The sequence below is a fragment of the Falco naumanni genome, chromosome 4, assembly GCF_017639655.2.
Source record: "Falco naumanni isolate bFalNau1 chromosome 4, bFalNau1.pat, whole genome shotgun sequence".
NCBI classification, from domain to species: domain Eukaryota; kingdom Metazoa; phylum Chordata; class Aves; order Falconiformes; family Falconidae; genus Falco; species Falco naumanni.
In genome coordinates, this window is record NC_054057.1 from 42,307,880 (window position 1) to 42,325,634 (window position 17,755).

The window sequence follows — 17,755 nt, forward strand, 5'->3', positions numbered from 1 at the left end:
AAATGTGTATTTCATTGAGTTGTCTGGGGTGAAATGTTTATATCCATTTTGTGGAAGTGAGGTACTGAATGCATTTTCAGGTCTGCTAGATAGACGCAGGCCCTTTTCCTTTTGAAAGTTTAGACCTCCAATACCCTCAATTCTACTGGCAGACTTAGGATGGACTTGGAGGGTCCTAAACGTGACCATTCACTAAGGCGGGGGGCTACAGCTTGCAACAACGTGCTCGGCAACTTAATCTTACGCTAAAAAGAGCAGAGAGCGAAAAAGAATGGAATACAAACTCTCCCGACATTTGTAGTCGCTTCCAAAGTGGACCGTGCATTTTAAAGCTGATGGAACGTGTGTGTTTTGGAGCCAAGAGGAGAGAAGGTAAGTGTTTGTCCTTGCAGCCGCCAGTTCGGGTAGAAACAATGAAAGAACAAAGGGAACCACTTCTCCGTGCGAACATTTCACATTTTCCTCCTCCGTCGGAGTCTCGCTGCGAAGAGCTGGCGGGGGTGGGGGGGCTCGCTTAAACTTCACCTTTGGAGGCTGTAGGGCGGCGGGGGTGCAGGGGACGGCGAGGAAGTTGCGGAGCGGTTTGGACCCCCCGTTCGTCGCCGCAGCAGCGGTGCCCTCAGCGGGCAGAAGTTGCCGGTTTCATGGCTCTGCACTCACCGGAGAGTCCCCGTGACGGCGAGCCGCGGCCGGTGGGAGCGGGATCGGGACCGGGGCTGGCCCGGACGCCCCCGCCGCCCCCCAGCCGGGACCGCTGCGCGCGGGGCGGCCCGCGGCTCGCGCCGCCGGGCAGGACTGATCTCCCTGGTAACCGGCGGGGTGGCGCGAGAGAAAGCGGAGGTTAGGAGGCGGGGCGGGGGGGGGGGGGGGGGGGAGAAAAAAAATCAGCGATTATTTGCAAATCAAATAAATTGCATCAAAGAGCAAAGACCGGGTGGGGGTGGGGTTGTGTGCAAACACACACCGCTGGCACTCGGGGCGGCGGGCGCGCGGCCTCGCCGCGAACCGTTACAAAGGACAGCGGGCAGGTCCGGGCCTCATCCCGTTCCCCGGGAGCGCCCGGGACACACGCGCCCAGTGTTTACGGCGAGGGAGGACGGCAGCCCGGCTTGCCGCGGGGGAAGCGAGCGGAGGCGCGGGGCGGCCGGGCCGTATGCAGCGGCGGGACCCTCCCGCCCGCCGAGGCGCCGCCCGCCATTGGCGCGAGCGCGGGGGCTCTCGGCCGCTGACCTTTCACCCCTCCCCCCGCGCGCCGCTTCCTTTGCCGCCCGACCACTTTCCTACCCACAATTCCCTGCGCCGGCCGCGCTCGTGCCTCCTGCTGGCGACCCCCCCCCCCCTTCCCTCCTTCCCTCCCCGCCCCCCCCCCCCCCGCCCCCGCCAGCCCGGGAAAACCCGGGGGCGGGAGCCGGGGTGTTCCTGTGGCGGCGGCGGTAACGGCCGAGTGGGGGCGGGGGAGAGGCTGAGGCGGGCCCGGCCGCGCTTGAACGGGCCGCGGGGCGTCAGGCGGGCCGGCAGAGCTGGCGAGGCGCACTGAGGCGCGGGCTCGGCCCCGCGCAGGGTGGCAGGGTGCCAGGGGGGAAAGCCCGCGGGGGAATCCCCTCAGTGACCGCCACGAGCGGGGGGGGGCGCGGCGGAGGAACGGGCCCCTGTGGGGCCCCGTGGCTGAGGGCGGGCGGGGGGCAGCGGGGCGGGGAGCGCTCGCCAGGGCTCCGGGGAGGGGGCAGGCCGCACCGGCTGAGGTGCAGGAGGGCCCTACCTGCCTGGGTCGGGGGGGGCAGGGCAGCATCGGGAGGAGGGATTTGCCTGTTGAATATTACTGGTAGACGTTAATCTCCTGTTTTAAAGCACCTTGTCAGTAGCTTTAAGGAAATCAAATGTGACATTAATCAAATCGCACAAATGTAAACATTTATAAGTTAAATCCTAATATTATGCAATTATTTAAATCAAGCCATGTTTTTTCCTCAACGTTGTGTGGTAGCTCCCGCTCTCTCCCTCACATGCTTTGAGTTTTCCGCTGGATCCCTGTGTCTTGTTTTCCGCTATACAGTGTTCTTAACGTGGTGGCCAGAAACATGCCATTCTGCTGGACTTTGGCTTGCAGACAGTAAAGTGGGCAGCACTGTGGTTGTAAATATCACTTGGTCTCCAAACCATGCCCATCAAGATTAAAAATCAGTATGCTTTGCATGAATTTGAGGGTGAAACCTTCAAATAATACCTTGCTTTGGTGTTGTTGGGGTTTTTTCCCCTCCCTGTGGGCGTGTGAAGCGGGTGATCCCGTGGTGGAGACTCGAGGAGGTTCTCTGCTGGTGAAACGTTGAGGGGTGCCTTTGCAGCTTTAGCGGGATTTTTGGGCACAGCGATATGTGAAAGACCCAATAATAGCGCATAGGGGACGAGGGAGTGAAGGAAGGCAGGAGCACGGTGTCTGGCGCTGGGACTTTGTTAGACTGCAGGCCGCGGGCGTGCTGGGCAAGGCTCGCAGCAGGTCCGAGGAGCTCGGGCCGGTGGGGCAGAAGGGCTCACACGCAGCTCCGGGACGGCTCCGGCGGGCTGCCGTGGGCAGGTAGCCTTTGACGGCAGGCTGCAGGCACACCGCGGGGAGAATTTAGGGAAAGGCAAAGAGGCGAGGGAGCCAGCGAAGCGGCCGGCGCTGCGGGCAGTTGGTTTCTCCCCGTCTTCCTCGTCCTTCCCGGTCCTTCCCGTTCCACCTCTCCCGGCGGCTTCTGCGGCGGGGAAAAGGGGATTTGGGGGTCAGGGAGGAGAACAATGCTGAGCCGTCTTTTGTGTGCAGCACCGTCCCCTGAAGGGAAGAGGCAAGCACTGCAGCGCCCGGGTCGGGCGCGTCTGTAGTGCTGCCTCCTCTCCTGCTGGTAGTGCTCATGGCATGCGAGGGGCCGGCGGGCGTGGGGCCGGTGGCAGGAGGTCGGGGGCAGCCGGCGGAGGGGTGAGGGCTCCCATAGGCCGGCCTGCCCGCACCGCCGACCCCGGGATAGGCTCGGGAGCGGGGCTGGCGGCGGGCCAGCCGGGCAGCCCCACTCGCCCTCCAGCACGCTTTGCGCCGGGGGCGGGAGAGTGTGGGGGTGAGCGGCTGAGAGAGTAAACCCGTGGGTGCCCTCGCAGCGCGGCGCTGAACTGGCAGGCTTGCCTGGGGGATTTCAAGGGTGAGCGAGGGTCTCCCGTCAGCGGGGCGGGCTCCGGGCAGGTTGCCGTAGGTAGCATGGAGAGGGGCCGTGCCGGTTAGGCAGCGAGCGGGGTGGGAGCCCGCCGGCGGCGGCCCGCGCTCCCCGGCAGAGCGGCGTGCGAGGCCGCAGGAAGCGGCGGGAGCGGGGCCGGGCGGCGGGGCCGGGCGGCGGTGGGGCCGCAGGAAGCGCCGCCGGGGCTCCCTCTGCTCCTGCTTCGGCGCTCCCCATTGTTCCCCGGCCGCCTCTTTTCGCGCCGCTTTCCGCCGGCGGGGCTTGCTCGGCCGCAGCGAGGGAAGGAGCGAAAAGCTCCCGCCGGGCGGCCCCGCTCCCCCCGCCGCCGCGGCGGGGCCCCCCGCGAGCTGGCGTGCTCGAGCGCTGCAGCTCGGGGGGGCCGGCAAGAAAACCCGTAAATAAGTAGAGAGGAGCCTTTAGAAGTGCCATCCACTGAGGGGGCTCCTGTGAGGCTGTAGCTCACGTGTTACTTGAAAGGTAAAAAAACCCCCAAAACCCAAGCCGCTACCGCAGTGGATTTGTACATAAAGTAACATCTGTTTGTGGGTGGATTTTAGAACAGAACTTCTTAAAGCAAGCGGGAGAAACTGCTCCGAACCGCTGGATTTGGAATAATAAATGTAGGCAAAGAGAATTTTGGAAGGAACTCGTCTTGCTGGTCTGCTTATAAAAAGGAAGATTAATCTTCCATGAAGACACCATGATGTCTGCGTTCCCGTTCCCCCCCCAAGTGATTGTTTTATGTTGTTGGTTTGAGATTTTTAAGGCTTTGTTTTGTAGGAAAAGTGTTTGTTGTATCTTCCCCCCCCTCCCCCCCCCCCCCCCCCAATTAGAAATTAAATTGCTTTGGTACGCCATTTCAGACCTGAAATTTCTCATGTATTTACATAGAGGACAAATTGATTAACTTGGTGTTCAAGAAAATTTCCAACAAGTGCCCTTGATCTTCTAAGGGGAAAAAATATGTCTTTGCACGTTGTTTCTGGAATATTAAATCAAAATGGGTAGGGGCTCTTATTTGTGATGAAGAAAGAATTTCTAGAGAACTAGTTATTTTAAGAAAACCCTTTCTAGTAGAACTGTGATTATTTTAAGCAAGTTATCTCAGTGTGTGAGATTTTATTTTCAAAGGTTAGAAGTGATGTCTAGATTTTTACTTTTTTATTAAATATATTGCCAAGAAATTAACGTTTTGCATAGATCATGAACAGCAAGTAAAATAAGTTAAAGGATGATATTTATGGATATAATCTAGCTGAAAATAATTTTGAAGTTACTTTCTTCCCCCCAGCCCCCCACACTTGGGAAGTTGCATGCTTGCAGTCATTGTTTAAGAGAATACAGTTTGGGACTTGTCTTTCACTCTTTGTAAACTTGCAGGCTTTTGCGGGACTCCTCCAAATAAAAGCTCAATTCAGTTTAGATGGTAAAAAGCATCCGTGTTACTTGAAAGCTGAAAATGCAATATTTAATAGGAAAACACCACCCTGGTAATATCCAAAGGCATTAACTTTAAGATCGAGGAAAGAAATTTTTTTGTTTGTTTGTTTTGTTCTGGCTTGGTTTACTTCTCCTTGAGTATTCCGGAGATGCATTTACTTGATTGCTGCCTGGCAATTTTCAAAAGGTAACTACAAATTTAGAAAGCTCATTCAAAAGGACGTTTAATGCCCTTGTATTTACTAAAACAATATATCGCTATTTGAAAACTATCTTATTGAAAGGAAAGATTTAAAAAAATAGGGAGAGAACGTTTGTTGCCATTCTTCATTGCTCTTTATTTTGTATTTGTGTGGAATGTGTTGACATATTTAATATATTAAGTTTTTTCACAAAGGAGCATTGTTGTTACTTTTAATTGGGAAGTACCATGATATAAAAATTACCCACATTCCCGACTCTGAAGTACCATAGTAAGATTGACAAAAAGTGATCCGAGGCTTGCGCGCTTAATTCGCCAGGAATGTTAAGCTTCCCAGATACACCCTATGTGGTCAAGTTAGACTTTCGCTCTCAGACAGTTTTTAATGGTCCAAGTCGTATGTAGAGGAAATGTATCTATGTATATATATGTGGAATTGAAATTAGATGGTAACTAGCAGTGGGAACGGAGCTCACTGATCGAAAGACTTTTTTTTTTTTTTTTTATTGCATTTGGCAACCTCTTTCTTTCAGAGACACAATACAATTAATTAACATATTCTGGGGCGTGTTTTTGAGATTGGGAAGTGGTGGCCCCTTGTTGAGAAGAAAACACTTTAAATAAAAAAGTAACATTGTTTTGTCCAAATGGTACTGGGAAAAGCAGAGTAGTATTGCTTATACAGCCCACGGATGCGGTTGATTTACTCCAATTTGCTTTAGCATATAACAAACCAGCTTTTCTTTTCCCACGCCTATATTAGATATGTGTTTTGTTTACACGAATCCATCTAAAATACTCTGAATTTAACATATTTGATGGGAAATTCAGCATGTAGTTTCTCGTGTTTAGTATGTAGTACAGATACTGTTCCTAAATTGGAATCAAATAAATGTGACCTGTGATACAACGCAGTAGCACACTGCTGATCATAATGTAACAAACATGAAAAAAAAGCTATTAATTTATATGGAATGTTAATTTAGCAAATCCTACATTGAGATATGCCTATAGAGGAAAAGTAGTCTGAGGCTTGGTTTTGGAGTGATGCTATAGAAATGTATTTAATAAAAATCCAATGAAATAATACATACCTCATAAAAATCCAAACTTTGAAATTAAGTATTCTTCTTTGAAGAAAAGCCCTGTGTTACAGTTTAAGTTGCATATAATCTAAATTCCAGAGTTTACTAACCCAGCTTTTCAGGGCTTAATACAGCATTAATATTCAATATGGTTTGCTTGAAGTTTATTTCAGGTTCTTTTGTATCATACTGTAATTATCATTACCTTGACTTGACTCATATAAAAATGTGGTTAACGTTTAAATGCCTTTTTATTATAGAGAATTATAAATTGTCACACTTAAATCTGTAACTTCTATCACTTAGGGAATGTTAAATCTTTAAAAGGAATTAATCACTGTGCTTAAAAACATCCTGTGCTAGGATTCCTTTATTTAGAATTTTGGTTTAAGCTTGTCCATTCAAAGAAAATCCCTTTTTTTATGTTTACTGTAAACCTCAGTCTGAAATTAACATTTAAAAGCCAACATTAGTAACAGAAGCAGTACTTGAAAACCACCAATTTTATCCATTGCTGCTAGTTAAGTGGAATTTACCAAAGTCTCCAAAGGTGATAATACAATTAAAAGCAAGAATATGAATACAATGGTTGGTGGAATTACATCCCCCTCTCTTTGCAGTCTAAAGAATTACAAAATTTGTAATTACATTTGCACAAAAGAAAATAGCACAACATATGAAGAGGCGTGGTGTCCAGGAGATGCACTGACACGACCTTTGGTGCTGCTACCTGTACTTGCATAACATGTAAATATATAGCATGCAAACTCCTGATCAAGAAGTGACTACATGTTAAATGTTGGAACTTTAAATTATTCAGTACATTGCATTTGGATAGGTGTTAAATACAGATTTGAGTAGTATACTAAAGAATAGGAGGAAAAAGAGAACTTTACTCTTTATCAGTATAATTTAAGAGTAAACACATAAAGATACATTATCATTTTTAATATGGGTTCTGTAGACATGCTATATCCTTCATAATTGAACATGGATAGAAATAATTTGTTGGATCTAAGGCAGACTGCCATTTAAAACACACTGTGTGCAAAGGTCAACACAAAAGAGTCGCATTTTATTTTGTGTAAAGTGACCATTTTGCTGCTGCCTTCCTAGGAATGAAGCAAATACCCACTATTAGAACGTATTTCACTGAAGACTGTTAATGATTTAAACCCACATAAACAAAAGGCAGACAAGCATTTAAGTATTTTAAATGGATAATAGGGAGATGTATTGTTCTACCTATTGAGTATCACTAAGTTGTAATTTTCCTGTTTTCAGTTGCATCTGTTTAGCTGCAGCATGTATCCTTTTTCTCATAGGTAAAGATCAAAGCTTTCTCAACAAAGACCCAATCTGAAAATGGAATAAAAATTGCTTATGAGAAATTTGCTTTCTAGAAAGGAGGAATTTCCCCACCCTACAGCTCCAAGTCCCGATACCAGTTTATGTTGTTTAATATAGCATGCATTTTATATAAAGTCTATGCTTTTTCTGTTATTCCTGGAAGACTTTTCTGATGATGATATCCAACTGGTAATGTGGTTTTGTAAATGAAACACTTTTTCTTAATGCTTTGTTTTATTCACTAAACTTACACTATGATTTTGCACATTGTAGAGAAAAAAAAAAAGTGACATTTAAAGCAAGCATTCCAAAATCTTAGCATTACTGATTGAACTGATTAGTTTATAGTAAAAATTTAAGGTGAATACCTCATCTTTTTTGTTAATGAAGCTGAAGTGCCATGCACTAATATATGTTAACATTTTCTGGAGGAGTTCCTTAAAGTTTTAAAAACAATTTGCATTTGTAGAATGTAATTTTCTTTCACTTACACATTCCTTCTATGTGAAAAAGTTTCTAAAATCCAAAAAAATATGAAAACATATAATCTTCTTGTACATGTCTTATAATCTAACTTGTTTAGCTCCTAGGTTTTGTAGGCTCCTTTTAAGAGAATTGGATTTTCTCCTTGCATTTAGATTAGCAATGAAATTATTCATTCTTACTCATTGAATTATATTCCTCTAATTATTTTAATCTCTTATATATCACTATAAGAAGGACAGGATTCTTTTTTAAAAAAGAAAATTGGCCTTCTGTGTCATGTCAGTGCTTATTAAATACTACAATCATAGGAACATACATGCTACAAGATTTTATGTTCTGATTCCATAGCTTTATAAGCTTAGTGTTTGCAGTATTTATTTAGTGGTAATGCATTTCTTTCCCTATTTTGCATTTCAAAGGTCTTCTCTAAATAATTGTTTTACAGAACTATCAAGAGGTTATCTAAATTTTTCCATCAAATATTACACAATACCATAAGGTGGTAGTCATGGAGTTTCTTTCAGTTCATGTACATTCCTTCTATAGAAAGAATTAAACAGAAATCCATAAAATGACAACAAATGTTTCATTAAATAATTGAATGTATTAAGCTTGACTTAATTTTGACCAAAGCAAAATTTCAGTGGTTCAATAGTGAGCTGGTGTGTTACATGGTGTCAGACTAAAATATTTTTATTTGAAAACTATACAGTAGGTTTTTCATGAATATACTCTTGTTGCCATGGTGCAGCTTTAATCAAGTTGTTGCAAAGTGATTAATTTTTTCTCTGATGATGCTTCTTTATAAAACTAAAAATTGAGCCTTAAAATAGCTAACATGAAAAAAAAAAATCACCAACAAAAACCCCAGACCCGGGAATTGTACTAGTTGCTATTCAAAGAAGAAATTTCAGGAAGACCTCAATGAATTAAAAAAAAAAAAAAAAAAGTCTGTGAGAAAAATTTACAATTGTTTGTTAGAAGTTTAAACGTATAAATTCACCCAACAAATTAAAATATATTAAATATGTTTTCATTTTAAAAGGATATTTATTTTAATATACCTGTCAGGTAAATAAAGGACAGATTTGCTGCTGTATCATGGTTTTGGGATTTTTTTTTTTTGTCAGGGTTAACAGAATCAATGAGAATGCTTTTTAAATTAGATGTCATTTCCTTGACAAGAATGAAGACGGGCTGGGACACTGTATCTATCAGCTTCAAATAATTTGTGTTTATTTTTTTTAAACACCAGGATATAGTAATGGCTTTATTTCCGTACAAAGTAATTGCCTGCACCTGCAATTTTCAGGGTATTTTTACAAGCTTTAAAAGTAATAAAAAGTGTTGTATGTTTTATAATGTAAATAGTTTTATGTTCAGATTTGTATTCTTCAGTGTTGAGATAGGACATTGGGGTGTGGGCTGGAGTTTTTTTGAGAGCAATCTCTGAATGATTTTACACTAATGGAAACATACTACATTCCAGTCCCTCGCCTCCATTTTTTACATGTGCCTTAAAAATTACTGAACTCTCAAGGATATTAGCAGATACATTTACAGAGAAATGTTTAGAATGTGTCTCAAATGGCTGCATTAATTGCCTGTTTGGCTGGGCCCTTCATCTAGGAATCTACCTTCATGAGTCCTTTTTCTCCTGGCCGCCATTCTTCCTCTGCCTAAATAATTTCACTTAAAACTTTCAAGGAGAGGAAAGAGCTTGCCCCTAAGGTATCTTGCATACAGACTGCAGCCTGAGATGGCTGTAGGGGGTAAAGGGTTGTGCACATCCCACTTCTCCCTTCCATGTAGCAGTTTGTCATACTCGTGTACACAAGTGCAGATGTTTTATTAGTTAACAACGTATAAAATATAACCTGCATATATATAGGTCTAGGTAGCAATGTGTCCAGGAATGCACATAATTCAGTAGTGATTTGTACAGATACCATATCAATTAAGCTGGCCTTGCAAAATCATCATGAAAAATAGAGTCCATGCAGAAATTCTGCTTCTCTGCCTTTTAGCATGATAATGAAGATAAATCAATGATCTTTTCCTTGCCCAACATGAAAAAAATAAATAAACAAATAAATAAATTAATGCTGGCCCTGGGGCAAGTGAGTGGAGCAGAATTTTGCAAGGCTGCATTTAATTTCGCTGTGCTCCTAACAATCACCACAATTAGTTCCTTCTGCTACAGGCATACCTGCTCACAATGGAGAATTGAATAGCCTGAGATTTTCCTCTCTGCTGACCACCTCAGCTCTCCCCCCCCTTCCCCTCCCCCCATTTAATTAAAAAAGACAACAGAATTGTTTTACTAAAAAAAAACAACCCAAGCCACTAAAAAACAACAAACCGAAATGCTCAACTTCTAGAAAGGCATATCCACCTCTAAGCAAAAGTAGAGAACAGCTGTGTTAAAAGCATGTTTGTTTTTGTGTGCCTGCGGCCTCCCGGCTGTCTCCGTCCTATCTTCCATCCAGCATTGCTCCGGCGCTGGGGCAGCGCTGGGCGGGCAGCACCGCGGCCGCCACGCCGCAAGTTTTGGGGGAGAAGAAAAAGCGGGATTAATAATGCATTAGTTTTGCAGCCCTATCAAAGGGAAAATAAACAAAATAGTGAATGTTGCGGTGAAGGCAGGGAAGTGGCATAATAGTGAGAACGCATTAGTCCTGCAGGCAAACGGAGGGGATATAAACAGGATAATAAAAGTTGGGAGCGGGAATGCATTAGTCCTGCAGTCATATCTGGGGGAAAATAAACACGATAGTAAAAATGATTTCTGCGGGGTGGGAAGTGGGCGGGAATGGGGCGAGTCCTCCAGCCTTCCTGAAGGGGGCATGAGCAGAGTGACATCGCGGGTGGGAGCGGGGCGCATGTCTGCCACCTCCCCGCCCCCCCACGCTCGGAGGGGAGGGGGGCAGCAATAAGCCCGTCTAACGCTCGCCCGGGCTGGGCAGGGAGGCGGCTTCGCACGGGCTGGCCGGCGACGCGCCGAGCGGCCCGGCCGGCGGCCCGGCCCGGAGCGCGTCTGGGTTAGGCCGGCCGACGGGGCGCGATGGCTCGCCCGGGGGACGGAGAGTGGCAGCACGCCGAGGTGGGTGCGCAGGCGGGGGCGGCGCGGCTCGCAGGCCGGGCGGCGGGCGCGGGGCCGGGCCGGGCCGGGCCATCAGGTGTCCGGGCGCGCCGGCTCTTCCGGGCCGCGCGGAGGCGAGGCGAGGGGCGGGCGCGCGGGCCTGGCGGGGCGCCGCTGGCTCGCGCACGCTCTCTCGGCGCGGCGGTTGGAGCCGTTGAGGGGGTGCGCGCGCTCAGCCGCGGCTCACGTTCCACGGGCGGCTCGCGAACCATCGCGAGGAGGCCCAGGCCCAGGCCTTCCCCGCGGGCGCGCGCAGTGCGCCTGCGCGCCGGCCCCGCGCTCGTGCCTGTCCGCCTGCCGTGTGGTGTCCTCCTCAGCGTGCCGCCGCCGGGCTGCCCCTGCCTGCTTGCGTGACTGATACAGCCTGGCCGGTTGGTCGGGCGGGGGCGAGAAGAGGCTCTCAGCCGGCGGTCATGGGCCCTAAATCATTGCCGTGGCGGCGGTGGCGGCGGCGGCGGCTGAGTGACTGAGGGGAGACACCGCCGGGGGAGGGGGCAGGCAGAGGGTGAAGCGTGTGTGTGCGTGTGTGTCGTTGACGACGGTGTTTTTAACCCGTAGATGGTCTCTAGCGAGCCGTTGCTGCTGCCTGTGTCACTGGAGGGCGAGTTCTCCAATAGCATGAAGGAGATGATCGGCGGCTGCTGCGTGTGCTCCGACGAGAGGGGCTGGGCCGAGAACCCGCTTGTCTACTGCGACGGGCACGGCTGCAATGTCGCAGTGCATCAAGGTGAGTAGGCAGGCCGGTGCCAGCTCACTCGCTCTGGCCTGAAGCCTTGCTACTTCCTTCTTGATGTGCCCTGCCCTCTTCCCTTGGGCCTGCTCCCCCCACCCCATTGGCTGTTCTCTTCCCCTTTCCTCCCTCCCCCTTCCCAGCTCCTTCTTGTCACCCATGAAACCCATTTCCCTGTTTGCAGGGTTGTGCCCTTTCGGGTCCGACCTGCCCTGTCATCCTCTATACCTGCAGTCTGTCTGTCTTTTTCCTTATGTGAGACTTCCTATGTTATGATTTTCTATATTAGGGCTGCAAGAAAGGAAGAACCCCCCCTTGCAGGGCTCTTCCTCTTGTGCCTTTTCTGTGTCTGTGCTTCCAGTCTGCCTTTGCACCCTGTTAACAACCTCAGCTGCAGCAATCCAAAGACTACCTAAAACTCCTTTCCTTCTTTGCAGAACTTCTTACTAGTCTCTGTTTTGGCAATTGTTACTTTATTTCGTTCTTCCTGTACTTGATCCCGGTTATCCCTGCCTTTCCCAAGTTAGAAAAAATTAAGGGGCAGCCAGTAGGTGGGAAGGGTTTAGGACTGGAAGAGAGTGGTGTATAGGAAAGGCTTGTCTGTCATGTGATTTCTTCTTTTGCCTGCCTTTCCTTGAATGTCATTTGGCTGATGTTTCCTGGTAGATGAAGAGACTTCCTGTTGTGGCTCTGCAGGGGGAGGGTACTTGTCGGAATGGCTGATGCTGGATTTGTTTGGATTAGTGGAGGCTGGTTGGTTGGTGTCCAGCTCAGCTCAGGAGCTGGCATGTTCCCTCTATGTGTGATTGTTTTGTTTCTGTCAGTGGGTTGACCCTTCTTGTGAGAGCAGAGGAAGAGACTGGATTCTACTGCTTACATTGTAAGAAAGGAAGTTACGACTTTTGCTTTCTGGTAGCAGAAATAAAGAATAAGATGGTAGTTTGTCAGTATCAACTCCCCAGACAGTTCTGTGAACTCTGTGGCTGGCTCCTTCTAGACGGTGAGCAAATTAGAGGAGACAGGAAATCCTAAATCCAGTTCATTAGTCCGAATGCCTGCTGCATATGAAAATACTACTAAGGTATGCCTCACACTTGGTCTTAAATTGCGTGGAAGATGATACAGTAACTTAGTTTGTTTCAGGTATATGCTCTTTTGTAAGAAATAAGGAGAAATAGTAGCAATTTAATGAGATCTGCAGAAGAATTCAGTTATTCTTGTTAACGTTGGATTGAATGTGAAGGGAGGCTGACAGGATCTGTGAAATTAGCCTTGTTTTGAATCAGTTTTCTGTTAAGAGCTGAGTAATGTTAACCGGTAAGGTAACTCTGCTTTTGTGGAATCTTAGAATCATGAAAAAGAACACTAAAACAGGAGTACTCTTAGAAGTCATACCTGAACCACCTGTTAGTTTTGTATTATCTTGAGCATCTTCCTTTACATCTAGAGCCTTGCTAATATTTTCATTGGAAGAATTTGATGATATCAGCAGTTGGAGCTGAAATAGTGGGAATGACAAAGGTCTGTTTTAGGAAGTATACCTAATACAGAGACACACTTCAGTAAATTTGGTACAAGAATGTTGAACTTTCTTTAAGGTCAAGGCCAAATCTGAATTTGAATCTTGCAGGACGCGTGCAAAGTAGTGCTTCGTCTGAATCCAGATGCTGTTGTAGAAGTCTAAGAAAAGAACTGTATGTTTTGATTTACTGTACCATTGATGTTTTACATTTTGCATTTGATGCATCATGTGAATGAAGGTGGTAGAGGGAGCATGTCCACTCTTTTTGTAGTCTTTCTGTAGTAAAAGTAGTGTAGTCCTCATGGTTAAAGCCAGTAGTCCTTATTTGAAGTTCAGGCAGCAGTGTTACCCATAAGGCTTCATTAACTGCATTTTTTGTTATTATAATTTATGTCTAATTCAGAGGAAACTTCTTTACAAGTGTTTGGTAAGTTGTGGAGGACAAAATCTCTTCATCTGTTTAAAGAAGCTTTGCACAGTAGTGAAAGTATAAACCAAAGGAAGTCCTGGAACTCAATAAACAATATAACAGTGTATCAGAGCACAAACCTGTGCTGGACTGTTAGGCTGCAGATGTACTCTGTTATATTTGCAGATATAAAAGTACTTCAGCTTTGCTCTGCGCCCAACTCGTGTTGCCTTTGGATCTGATTGCCAGCCCTGTCTGCGTTGCATTCTGTGATTAGTTTCTTACTCTGCACTGTCTCTCGCTAATCTAAAGCGTGATTGCACATGTAAAGTCTCCCTCTCAATTTCTGAAGAGGAACTGAAGATCCCCCTCATCAGTGGTTGATACAGACACAATGAAAACAAGTTGTTTTTCCTCATGTTAAAGAACTTTATTGTACAGTAGAATGGGCTTAGAGTCTGTCACTACTTGGATAATGTGTTTGAAAATCATACAACTAATCTTAATATGCCTACATGTATCTATGTGTATAATGGGAAATGATTTCATTGACTTTCCAATGTAGTGGGAAAGACATATTAGCCAGATGGTTTTTATACTAGTATTGCATTACTGGTGGTTTTTTTCCCCCCCCCCTTCAGGCTAGCATGAAATCAATATTTTTGTATGTGTACTAGAAGATACTAATTTAATCTCAGCTTTCCTCTTCAGTATTAATTTATCATAATTTTTTTTCTCGTTACACACTTAAGCCGAGTTTTCTTGTTTAAGTGACATATTGTTGGCAACTGAGATATCAAAAATACAATGTCAGATTCAGGAATATCTTTCAGGGGAAAATTTTTGGCTTTTTGATTGTTTGTTATTAGTTGTTAAGCCCATACAGATATTAGAATATACTCACAGCACTTATGTTCTTGTATTTTAATTCCCTTAGCAGTTCTTAGTTTCCTGATCTGTGCATTTCAAACATGAAAATTACTGCCAAATTACTAAACTTTTTTTCTGTGGGATTTCTTACCAAACTCATGATTTTTTATATACTATAAAAATATAGGTGACAGTCTTGCAGAGAAGTCTGCATGTCTCAAAATCTCTTTTCTAAGGATTTATGTTTTAGCGTGGCTATAGTTGCAACTGATCCTAGTGCTGATGCTCAGTTTAATTTGTATTTACACTCCATATGAATTTTCAGGGGGAAAAAAAAGGCAAACTTTGTATCTTTATTCAGTTTATTATGGATTTCCTATTTAAACCCAGTTATTTGACTTATAAAGAGTAAGAGAACTTGGTAGTAACTAAGTGTGTTAATGTCTTATGACAAAGTCAGATTTGTTAGTTGCTTTTAGTTTTCACTTGAAAAAGATTTTACTATGAATGATTGATGTTTGTTATTGTGAAGTGTTTTACCTATTTTGCTGGTAAATAAATAGCAAAACAGATTACATATTAAATATTGCTGCTTTTGAGTGGTTATATTACTTTTAAGCTAATATTTTTTTATTCAACAAATTTTGCATAAATTTTTAAGTGGAAGCTTGTACTTCATTTCTAGTACCATTGTGATAGGATTTCATATGCAATGCATAGATGTCAACTTGAGTTATTAAAACGATGTGAGATCAACTGATACTAAGCTCTTTTTATAACACTCAGTAGTACTGTTGTGCTGCTTCTGTTTGCTGAAATATTTTGTCTTGTTCAAAACAGCTTGCTATGGAATTGTTCAAGTACCCACTGGACCTTGGTTTTGCAGGAAGTGTGAATCTCAGGAAAGAGCAGCCAGAGTGGTATGTGCTTTGTTTATTAAGTAATGCTAGCTATAATGCTTGTGTGGGTAATATTTACTCAGATATCCCAATAATGGTAGAAAATAGCTTAGTGTTCTGTCATAATTCCATCTAGATACTATTTGGAGAGACCCTCTTTTTTTGTTTTTAAGTGAAAATACGTAACTGTGTCTTAAGTATTCTGATAATTTCTGTGGGGAGTGTTTGATTTTTTTAGTAGATTTCTCTCTCTCTCTTTTTTTTTTTTTTTTTTTTTTAAGGTTTTTTCCCTGACTATTTCAGAGATTGATTTCTTCTTAACTGTGGTGTGGCTTTTGTATAATTTTGTCAGTTTAACACTTTAGTTAGGTAAGGGGGGGAATAAGATCTGTGTCCAGTTTTCTTTTACAGCAACTTTAGATTGCCAGTTGAAAGCTTCAGTCTAGGAACACTTAACCAATAGGTAGTGTTCTTAATTTCAGAATCTAATGCTTACTTGGAATGTGATACTTCTAATGAAGAAACACTTTCTTCCTCTGTCTTCTTAATTTTTTATGTTAAATAAGGGGCATTCAGATAATCCTTCTGAGCAATAACAAACCCCCAACACCTTTTTTTCCCCCTCCCTTCTTTTCCCTTGATTACATGAGGGTTTGTTTTGGTCGAACTTGTGTGTTACCAGATCAAGCTGCATGGTATCAGGTATCTTTAGAAAAAGAGAATCACGTTTCTCACTACTTAGCACTTTTTAGTTTGTCTTCCAGCAAAAGATAAAGTGAGAGTATTTAGAAAGACTAAGCTGTTCCTTTGCCTCTGAAAAAAATTTTCATATAAAAATTGGAAGAGAGGTGATGCAGCATCTTAGGGCATGTGTAAACTGTTTCTAACTTTGGTATCTAAAGACAAAGCCTGAGACCAAATTTTCAGTTACTGTCAGTGACTGTCAGAGTGTTTATGTGAGCTGTTTGCTGTACCTATTTCCTTTTCGAATATAAAGTACTGTGGAAATGGTAGGGTGACTTAGTGTTGCGTGAATTTTTGGCACAGGACTGAAGAATCTTGTTCCTCTACTTTTTTACAACTTTGTAGAATCATAGAATGGTTTGGGTTGGAAGGGACCATAATCCCTTCCTTAGCTGGAAGGTCATCTGGTTCCAATGCCGCTTTCATAGGCAGGGAGACCTTCCACTAGACCACAGGTTGCTCAAAACCCCATCCAACCTGTCCTTGAACACTTCCAGGCATGGAATATCCACAACTTTGCTGGGCAACCTGTTCCACTTGCCACTAATGTTTTCATAATGCCCTAGTAACTTAGACTTTGTTAACCTCTTCCAAAGAAAACTTGTTGGTGGGAGTAAGAACGGATTGATGTCTGTGTGCTCTCCAAATATTTGTCAACAGAGTATCAAAACCGCTGCCCTTTCTAAAGAAAGGCTGTTTCTTTCTTTTCCTGGGAAGACCATCAGCAATGTAAAGTTTTAAGAATAGCATTTTAATGTTTGATATATATACAGGTTGACAGCAAAGTTACAAATATATGAGGGGAGAAAAGAGATGGTGGCTAGGAGGAGGATTTTTCTGGTGCACAATAGGGAATTCTCATCAAGATTTAGGATATAGTTATTCCTGGCTTCTCCTGACACAAGGAATGAAGGAGAACTGTACTAAGTTCTAAAATAAACAATGTCTTACTGCATTCTGATAATTTTTTGAGTTTACCAACAAGAATAGCTTTGATAGGCATCATAGTGCTTTTTCTTCGCTGTTGGAACTTAAGAATAGTGATGAACTTAACTGAACTCTGTGCCTGGTGTATTCTATTCTTGTTTCCACGTAACAGGTTTGGTTTATGGTATGGTTCAGCAAGTTGATTACTAATCTTGTTTTGGGAAAAAAAAATATCAAAAAAATCTTTCCCATTTCTAACGTAGCGTACGTAGGTTTATGTGGTTCTCAACTGAAACTAATTACATGTGAGATAGAACAGATTGATAACGGTTTAAGTTTGAACAACTACTTAGTGAGTTAGAAAGATGGTGTCTTGGAAAAGCCCTTAACATGAAGAAACTGAACTGAAGCTCTGACTTAAGTATGAAAACTGGAACTTTATTGTAACCAGTTTCAGATGCAGAAGTTTTAACACACTTGCAAAAGCAACCGCCTTATCATCACTGTAGGAGACTGAAGCTTATTTTTCTGTTGGCCTTTTTGTCTAGAAACAAAACCAGAATTAAATTAACCACATTACATTGAACATACTTCTGTTTACTTGTTTTTAATTTTTAAAAAGACCTCAGTCTTGCTCTCTAGCTGTACTTTTCCCTGCTGAAGCTGTATTGTGTGGTTTTGGGAGTGGTGTGGTTTTTTTTTTTCCTTTAAGTTTTTTGTTTTGTTTTAAGCTGTAGTTACTGGAG

At 44.3% G+C, this 17,755-nt stretch overlaps 1 protein-coding gene across 5 annotated transcripts in view; it reads left to right on the forward strand.

The window, feature by feature from the left end:
- Positions 1–2,941: 2,941 nt before the first annotated feature.
- The window catches only part of MLLT10 (MLLT10 histone lysine methyltransferase DOT1L cofactor), a 136,870-nt gene continuing 122,056 nt past the window's right edge, over positions 2,942–17,755 (forward strand). For 2 of the 5 annotated variants that reach the window (XM_040591259.1, XM_040591263.1), the window contains exons 1-3: positions 10,744–10,869; positions 11,467–11,635; positions 15,280–15,359. In XM_040591259.1, the coding sequence (XP_040447193.1) occupies positions 10,831–10,869; positions 11,467–11,635; positions 15,280–15,359 (288 nt within the window). In that variant the 5' untranslated portion in view covers positions 10,744–10,830. Of the gene's footprint in view, positions 3,171–10,743; positions 10,870–11,131; positions 11,280–11,466; positions 11,636–15,279; positions 15,360–17,755 lie in introns of those variants that run through there. The other 3 variants (XM_040591261.1, XM_040591260.1, XM_040591262.1) reach the window with 3 other exon arrangements.